This window comes from Gossypium hirsutum, chromosome D05 (genome assembly GCF_007990345.1).
Source record: "Gossypium hirsutum isolate 1008001.06 chromosome D05, Gossypium_hirsutum_v2.1, whole genome shotgun sequence".
NCBI lineage: Eukaryota > Viridiplantae > Streptophyta > Magnoliopsida > Malvales > Malvaceae > Gossypium > Gossypium hirsutum.
This window is the reverse complement of record NC_053441.1, coordinates 63,424,743-63,434,661: the sequence shown is the minus strand read 5'-3', so window position 1 is coordinate 63,434,661 and position 9,919 is coordinate 63,424,743. Positions and strand designations below refer to the sequence as shown.

Sequence of the window (9,919 nt, the reverse complement as noted above, 5' to 3'; positions counted from 1 at the left end):
TTTTAAATGAAGTGGGGCCTTATGCAAGAATTTTTGTCCAATCCTAACCCAAATATATTATGTTATAAAAAATATTATATTAATTATATATGTTCAATAGTAATTATATAATTACTAACCCAATAACAATTAAATCCAAAATCTAAAAAAAAATTACCTAACTAAATAACCAAATTCAAAATATGAAATTTTAAAAATTATATTAATTACAATAAAATATATTTTTTATTTTAACGTTTTTAGTGCATTTAGTGTATTATATTTTTTTTTAAAAATTGAAATAAAAAATTAATCTAAAAATTCAAATATGAGTTGATTAGGTCAGGCCCGACATTATCTTTCTCAAATTGGATCGACAAAAAAGTAAGCTTTTTTTACTTGGTGATTCGAAATCCTTATAGGTACTGGATATTAATCTTCTATTTAATTATAACTACGCGTCGTTTGCGTGACATAAATATCAAAGTTTTAAGACTGAGAATTGTAGAGCTTTACCCCAAAGGGAGCCCTTCCAGAAATTCTCGAAGGCCAAGGCTGAACCCAAGCCTAAGAGGGGGTTTGGAAATAGTTTTCAACCAGCAATAGACGCGCCTCGGTTAGAACCTCACTAGCTGCGTCATTGCCCCAAGCGCAAAGATAAAACAACCCTCGTGTTTTCCCAACCTTTATAAGCGAGGCCAGCGGTAGTTATCTGTATCCCGCACTGATGTGGGATACCCGCAATTAGATTAGCTTGGAGACAAATACTAACAACTAATAAGTACTCCTAGTATCTTTGCTCTTAACGACAAAATTACAGAGTCTTGGCAGTAGAATGAATGATAGATTTTTAATTTCATTGATGGAGATTCCATTCATAATAATTTCAATAATAAAAGGTTAAATTCTGCTATTAATCCTTATAATTTATGAAATTTGTAGTTTTAATCTTTGTATTTTAATTTGATCAATTTTAATCTTTGTATTTTAAACTCTACTTTTAATCACTATAATTTTAGATGCTTTAATTTGAGTAGTAAATGCATGTGGTTGAATTGATTATCAGTTCTATGTTATGATGCTTTGACATTGAACAAAAACATGTGGTTTCGATGGCTCAGAGAGAGGTGTTTTACAGTGCATTGCAGGTAAATTTTTAGGGTTCAGACAAAGATGAATATGATCCCTTAACTGGTTGTTTAACATGGTTGAACCAATTCTCCGAATGCCACAACGGTTTACTTCAAAAAGAACTCGAAAAAGTCCAAAACCTTCATCCCGACATTAAAGCTATTTTCGTCTGATTTTGATTTTGATTATTATGTTTAAGGTGTAAATTGTAATAAGTTTATATATGTTAAACTCGACTTAATTTAACAACCGATAAGAGCAAATCAGTGCCAACACATACACACACCACAAGCAGGTAATCCTTACGATTTGAACTTAATTAGCCAATGGACCAACTAAGAAGTTCAAAACATGGTTAATTTGATAAATCGTAGATATTTACATTAAAGATAATGTTTCAATTATTTATTTGTATATACATACTATAAATATTTAAAAAAAATAAAATATTGATTAAGCTTGTAAATCTCTCGAGTTGGGCATGTAGTCACTCGAACTCCTCTCAACTTGTTAGTCAAATCGCTCGAACTAACTTAACAAGATAACGTATGTGTGAAGCTCGACATTTTACCAAATTGAGATTGAATAGCTTAACTTGTTTACACTCTATCTATAGGGATTTTATGCATTAATTTGACTTTTTAATATAACGTTCAATTTCTTCATATTATTTAATTTGAACTTAGGTGACATTTCATTGTCATAAATATGGAGTTTGAGAAGTAAATTTTGTTTAGAAATATTGTGTTCATTCCTTGCATCAATTTTCTTTTTCTTATAATCATATATACGTGGCATGTGATTGGTCATCATGAATTAAATATATAAATTTAAAGCAGGTTCAGTTATGTGTATTAGAATATCCCCGCATTAGGTCATATCTCTTACTTGTGACAGAGAATAAGATATTCGAAAATCACCCACCAGGACACACCTACTAGCTGCCCAGGTGTCACACCATAAAGGTTGAGCAAATTGCAAATAGAGGGATAAAGAGGAAGGTGGAACCCAGCTTCAAGCAAGTAAAGCGGGAGGTAAAATCCTCGTCCCCTCTGCCATATCGAGGCCTAGAGACCCCGTTGAGGGGATGGGACCACTCTGGTATGCTAAACTCTTATTTGTGATGCCTTGTGAGAAGCTCCCGACATCTTAGCAACCTCCTCATCCCTTTCTCGCTAGTAGTGCACTCGTAAGAGGCGCTGACACAGGCTCACTTTCCTCCCTCTCAACTCGTTGCTATCTGACCACCTTATTAGGTGCTCCGGCAACCGGCTTACAACTTTTTCCGGCCATAAGTGTTGACATAGCACAAAGAACAAGGAGGAGCAGCTAAAACGAGATTTTACCCTCTTAAAATCCCAAACAAAAAACCTCAAAACAAGAAAAACAGAGCATAAGAGAACAAAAACCCATAAAATCGAGCCTTGGAGAACCAACAACACCATGGCTGAAACCTAGAAAGAAAAATTCGACAACCTAAAGCAGGAAAAATAGCTTCAAGGTTGAAGAAGGGAATATATAAAGTATTCCCAAAACGGTGCATTTCACTACCTATGGACTTCATCGATTCGCAACCAATGACACTCGGACACATGCCCTATGATAGATTGCAACCCATCATTATTTCGACTCCCCTGGTCACAGCGACTCAGCTTTGCATTAAATATGAATATTCTAGAAGCTTTGGTGCAACCATTCATCTCCAGAATGTGCTCAGCATGCACAAGGAGCAACTTTTAGTCTTCTGAGTCAACCATTTCCATACCATCCGTGTAGATTGTATGCAGATTATCTCGTGGCAGATCATTTTATAACTGTAACACTTTAAATATGACCTAAACGTTATGATCGTATTTTAAAGTTTTAACTTTTCAAAATTTGGAAACTTCGATCATTGCCTTTTAAACATTTTTCTCGTATCGAAAACTTTGCAAAAATCTTATCTAATTTGTTATTAAGTTGATTAATGTATGTTTTCCAAAACGTTGAACACATTTTAAAGTTTATTGAAAGAGTCATGTTATTAACTTTGCTTATTTCTTATTTTAAAATCCGATTTCTCGATTAACATTTGCAGGGAAAAATTGTTAACTTATTAATTTGAGAACAATCATTCAAATTTTGTTAACGAAAAATTATTTAATGTATAGTTTTAGTTCATTAAAATCATTTAAGCCAATCAAAACCCAAAACATTAATAACGTCCAAAAATTGATAAATAGTCCCAAATAAATTCCATAAAGTTTAATTGAAAATAAATTAAAATGTCTTATAAAAGTGTGATCAATCCGAGTTTCCAAACACCGCCTAATCTTAAATCTGCCGTTTACTTGGAATGATAAAATAATTGGGTGAGTTAGACGCCCAGTGTGCAACTTGGCCTGCAAACATAATACCCATCCAATGCACAGATGCATAGAGCAGAAAACTAATGCACAGATGCATCATAATAGAGCAGATACAGATGACATGGAATGTTTAGCGATGCAAAAAGTCAAACAGAATGGATGCTACCCCTATTCGCTACACACCATCTCCGTCCCACCCAACACACCAATTAGGGTAATTAATACCCATCCAACCCTACACACCAACTTAGTGGTCAATAGCCATATAAAATTTATGCAGTCGAGCTACCATATGTACATATATTGCAGTTTAACTGCCAAAATCAGATCTCGCGGGTGAACCACCAGAAATGCAGATCGAGGTCTGTTAGAACTTCCTCCATATCATATTCACATCCTGCCCTAATGCACATGCAACATCATATCCATGCTTTTTAATAACCTTATCAGCTTAGAGATATGCTAATAAAATATATAGTTTCATAGATTAGAATTATGCACAATATTCGAGTTAGAGTTACGGAATAGGGACATGTCCGATCAAATACTCATACAACAATTTATGAGTTTAACAAATCTATTATGCTCATATAATGTTTGCATCTAACGTCATGTATAGCATATTAGTTTTAACGGATATCCGACATATTCACATAATCGATTACAAAATTTTACGCTTGATCCTACTTAATCTTTGAAATGGGCCCACATGCTCATGTAGCCTACACGCCCTACCTGTCTAGCCTGTGTGGCCCACACTGTTTGACACACACGGCCAGACACACGGTCGTGTGGCGTCAATTGCCAATTTCGGTTTTGCATAGTTTTGCAAATTTTTTTGAAGTTTGAGTCACACACCTGATGATTTTTTGAATAATGACACTACAACACACTTTTTGTTCCTACATATGACATCCAAAACAAAACCAATTAATAACAATACACCAAAACCAAATCACTCAATCTGCCCCTACTCGGTTTAGTGTATTTGGCCAAAAGTATTAAAGCATTCGACTTAAATAATAGGGCATTCAGCCCTAGCAAAAATCAACCCATATTTAGGTATACAGTCCTTACCCTTAGTGTCAAGGTCGCCTAACTCCTCAATTCATCGGAGGAGAGTTATGCGCCACTCACCCTTCCCCTAATAGAAACATGGAGACAATTAGACCCATCTCCAATTTACCCACTCAAAAAGACCACTTAACTCTATGAAAACCGAAAGAATAAACTACACCACTAAAAACAATGTGCAAGCAACACTTACTGAGATGTAACTAGCAATGAAAAGGGACGACAAAAGAGATGGAAGAAGAGAAACATAAGTAGCAATTGGCAAGTTATGGAAACCGAAAGAAATAATAAAAAGAATAGAAGAATAGAGAAAGGAAAAACAAAATTACAGAGGGAGAAGACGACAAAGAGAAATTCAATCAATCAAAGAAGAAGAGAAAAAAAAAATAGAAGGATGGAGAGAGTGGGGGAGAAGGGGAAAAACAAATTAAACCCCCACTAAATCCTACTCTGATATTATCAGAATCAAGTTGTTTCATATTTAAATTTGACCCAAACTTTGAGCATGGGTGGCACAACAAAGAAAGAGCAAAAATAATTCTTACTTTTGCACACAATAAAATTCAAACTTAGGACCTATGGATAAGTTATGCCTTATCACTAAATCAACAATCTCATTCTTATCAACAATTAAACAAAAATTATAGATAAGCTAAGTGTGACTAGCTAGACATAAGGATAAAAATAACCAAAATTTAAGGGAAAGTAATTAAACATAGGACCTCAAGCACATATTCAAACCACTTAACCATTAGGCCAAATTAATCACTTGACACAATTTCACAATTCATAAATTTAAAATAGACTTGAGGCATTACAATAACCTCCCTTTCGATGACAACCCACGTACAATGGCCTTTCCACCTGGTTGACCGCACAATCACCATGTCTCAAATTTGTCAGTGACATGGTACTACTGGACACAAGACCTCTCTCCCTGAATGATGAGAAAATGATCTTCTTCTCTATCACTAAACTTAACAACCTTCCTTAGCACTCTATTTCATTCTAGCACTAAAAGGCACCACCATAAATGGATCAAACCTATTGACCATGGTGGATTCCTATCGACATTAATGGTTTAGGTCATTTTCGTTCTCTATGAGATGTCGTTGATATTGTCTTAGAGAATAATAGAATGACTTTTCTAATTCAAATCTGCCTTCGATATTACACGCACTATAGTAATTTTAAATTCTCTTAACTGATTGTTTATTGATTTACTGTATTTTCCCCTAAATAGGGATCTTTTAAAATTATTTATTAAATTGTGCCCTTCTCACAACATAATCTTGAGACCCACAGGTGTTGAGGTCAATTTTAAATTTAAAGTAGGATGTATATTGTGCTTCTCGTGGTATAGAATGAGACCCACATGTGTCAAGGTCGATTTTAAATTTAAAGTAGAATTGATTGGTATGAAATCTAGAGTACTCCATCATATCTTATTGAGAAATGATAACTTCCTTAGTTTAGGCAACAATGTGTACAATTGAGTCATCAATGAGGATATCACTAAGAGTAAGCTTAGCCTACACATCTAGTTACATCCTCATATCGGTTTGGTGATGATGTTGGTCCTTCTTCTTACTCATCCCATTCTCTCATGAGGGAACTAAAGATGTTTCAAGTATCTGACTTGACTTTATGCAAATGCTAGAGCAAACTTGGGGAGCCGTCCTTAACTTATCCTTTTCATTTATCATATCATTATTCAATAGTAGGCTCCTAGGAAGGCGAGTTTGCTTCCTACCAATGTTTGAATTAGGTTTTAACTCATTGCCTTAGGATAAAGATCAAGGTGAGGCTTAAGATCTAGTCGAGCCCCCACAATGGCGGAATTCAGTATGTATCATAGATCCTCCAAGTATGAAACGCATTCACTCTAACACCAAGATTGTATAGATTTTTACTTTATTTTTTTAATTAAATAAACTTTATGTAATTATTTTTTAATTAAATTTATGCAATTTATTTGTTAAATTCAATTGACTTTTATTTTACTAGATTTTCTACATCAAACATTAGAAAAATAAATTTACTAACATTTTCAACAAAGCTTACTAACATACATTTAAATTATATCCCATAACATTTTACAAACAATAAATCATAATGTTTTGAATGCTTCTCGTAAGCATCATTCATGTTCAAGTATTATCTTCCGCAAGTGTTTAAACATTGTATATGAAATCGCTACACTTTCGAAGTTATAGGAATGGAGTAAAGACCTTTATCCTACCCAATATCAACATCACAAACTTGATTTAGACATTATTGCACGCGACTTATTTAGAACCCTAATTATGAAGTCTAAAAATACCACTAGAACTTAGTCAACTAATTTTCATTTTCCTAATTTGTTATATTTCAATAAAAGAACTTTTGCCTTATTTTATTTTCTTAAAGATTATTTTCTTAAAGATATACTTCAAATTAATTTTAACGTTCTCATTTAAAAAGACTTAATGATAAATTTGTTCACTAACGTTTGCATATTTTGTCAAAATGACCTTAATTGTATTTTTGAGTATATTTTTGGTCATCAACCTTCGATTCTTTTCAAACTACTTTTTCTAATAGATTTAATGAATAAATTCAGTGTTTCAATCTTTCTTTCTTTTTTTTTCAAAAGGTTTCAATCTTTCATACGTTTGTTTACTAAGAGGTTTTTCTACTGATATTAAATTTTTTTAGATAATTACGTATATTTTCTTTAAATTAAGAGTTACTTTTTTTTAATTTTATGTATTATGTATTTATTTTATTATTTTTCACATGTAATTATCTTATAGGGTTATTTAAGTAATAAATTATATCTCATTAAAAATATTCCACATACGATATTCTACATTATCCCCGTTAACTTTGTTAAGATACTTTTATTATATCAGTTAGAAAAAGCCGTTTGAAAAAAAGAACAAAAATTAATAGCTAAAAAAAATCTAAAAAAAATACAATTAAAGTTATTTTGACAAAAGATGATATATATATATAAAAAAAACACTATTGAATATGTGTAGAGATTGCTTAATGGTTTACTATTTTGAATATCATCGAAAGCTACTTTTCATCTAATTCTCCAATTAACCAATATTATTTATCTTATTTAAATCTACTTCGCTTTAACTTTGTCATTCATCCATTGATCCACGTTTTGTAATCTTTACAAGTTTCTTAAATTCTTTGTAGGAAGAAACTATAAACTTATACTTAGTACAATGAACTATGAACTTATGTTATTCATGTTCAAGATTGAGTGTTAAATATGATTATATGTTAAACACGAAGAATCATAGTACTCTCTCTATATATACATGTCGAGTATTTTATTGAGGACGTAGCAGTATAAACAAACATAAACATTTTGTTGTTAAATTTACAAATGCTCTCAATGGCTACTTGTTCATCATGTTGGGTGTTGAAACAATATTTGATTGTTGGCTTTCTCTTCGTCATAATAATTAGCAGTATTCAACCGGTGAATGGATGTTTCACATCGATTTTCAGCTTCGGTGATTCCTTAACGGATACCGGTAACTTGCTTGAGATTTCACTATTGGAATCCAACAAGCTTCCGCCATCGGCTTTTCCTCCGAATGGTCGGACTTTCTTTCATCATCCAAGCGGGCGACGTTGCGATGGCCGCTTGGTTATCGATTTCCTTGGTATGTGTATACATGTTCTAATTTAGGTGACCTGGTGGTCCATATTTATTCAAGTAATGAGAATTAAAATTCAATTATATCATTGTATTGACTTATATCTTTATAGTTATAGAAGGATTAAATAAAAAAAAATCATTTTTGAGGTCAAACAAAAATTTTACCATGTATTATTTTATAATTTTAAAAAATTTGAGGGTTTAAAATACAAATTTCCCATTTTAAGGGACAATAATGGTATTCGGATTAAATGTAGATAATAAATATATTTAGATTTTAAAGCAATTATGTGGATCCAATTCAAATATTATAGAAATTATAAGTCAATTTGGCATGGTTTTTGGCAGCTGAAGCTTTGGGGATTCCCTTTTTACGGCCATCTTACACAACTAAAGTAGGGAGATTACAGAAGTTCCAAAAGGGAATGAATTTTGCAGTGGCGGGTGCGACTGCACTGAATTCATCGTTTCTCCAAGAAAATGGAATCCATAATCGCTCCACCAACATTTCTTTGGGAGATGAATTGAATTCCTTCAAACATTTATTGCCATCTCTTTGCTCATCTTCTGCAGGTAAAACTTTTTTATATATTTTTCTAGTTTGTGTTTGGTAGGAAAGAAAATCTTCATTCGTGGTTATTTTTCTTGCTAGCTTAGTTACCATATCTTTGTTTCATGCTATGATTTACAGATTGCAAAAAGCTCCTCCGGAATTCCTTGATTGTGATGGGAGTGATTGGGGGAAATGATTACAATCATGCATTCAGGGAAAAAAACAATGAAGCAGCTCGAAAATTTGTTCCTCTTGTTGTTCATACTATAGCATCAGCAATCCATGTAAGAAACACTAATTTCAACGGAAAAATTTTCCCAAGAATTTTAACGGAAGCCTTTCCTATGCAGGAGTTGATTGAGTTAGGTGCAGTGACATTTTTGGTCCCTGGAAACTTCCCAATTGGATGCTCCCCAGATTTATTGACAAATTATCAGGGCTCAAACAAGGATAAATATGATCCTTTAACTGGTTGTCTAACATGGTTGAACCAGTTCTCTCAACACCACAACGAATTGCTTCGAACAGAACTCGAAAAACTCCGAAACCGTCATCCAGACATCAACATTGTTTATGCTGATTATTACAACATTGCAATGCGTTTTTACCATTCTCCAAAACAATTTGGTAAGCTTTCACTTCGTTTTTAAACAAAGAGAAGTTAATCTGTGATCAAAATTTTTGGATTGTTTAGATGAAAGTTTGTTGGATGATGGCAGGATTTAAAGAAACTTTGAAGGCATGCTGTGGAATTGGAGGTCTTTACAATTATAATTCGTCCAGATCTTGTGGTTATCCACCATTAAAAAGCTCTTGCAATGACCCTTCTTCGTATATAAGTTGGATGGCATCCATTATACAGAAGCGGCCAACAAATGGCTTGCTAATGTTGTATTTGAAGATTTGATGAAATCCACAACCTGTGTCCCCTATTAACTGTAAACCCCCATTAACTTGTGTTCCCCATCCAAAGTTCCTCCCAAATCAATAAAAGGATCAAATTGATGCTTGCCACTATCACACAAAGCTAATCCTAAATGCACACCACCTATACCACTTTACTTTAAGTGTGGGTTTAGATGAACAGTGCGGTACGATGTGTTTAGTTTACTTTTTATTTCACGTTAGAGTATTTAATCTCACTGTCACAACTAATTTTACACTAACAAC

At 33.1% G+C, this 9,919-nt stretch overlaps 1 protein-coding gene and 1 non-coding gene across 2 annotated transcripts; one reads left to right on the top strand and one right to left on the bottom strand.

Annotated features, from left to right (window-relative positions):
* Positions 1-487: 487 nt before the first annotated feature.
* LOC121217997 (U4 spliceosomal RNA) lies at positions 488-638 on the bottom strand. Its single transcript, XR_005914270.1, has one exon. It is a non-coding gene; the product is annotated as a U4 spliceosomal RNA (small nuclear RNA).
* A 7,181-nt stretch (positions 639-7,819) lies between these two features.
* LOC121216957 (GDSL esterase/lipase At2g27360-like) lies at positions 7,820-9,766 on the top strand. Its single transcript, XM_041092454.1, is given in 6 exon segments — positions 7,820-8,200; positions 8,545-8,769; positions 8,888-9,033; positions 9,100-9,376; positions 9,469-9,591; positions 9,594-9,766. Coding segments are annotated over 6 exon segments (1,146 nt in total). The 5' UTR covers positions 7,820-7,917; the 3' UTR covers positions 9,686-9,766.
* The last annotated feature ends 153 nt before the right edge of the window (positions 9,767-9,919 follow it).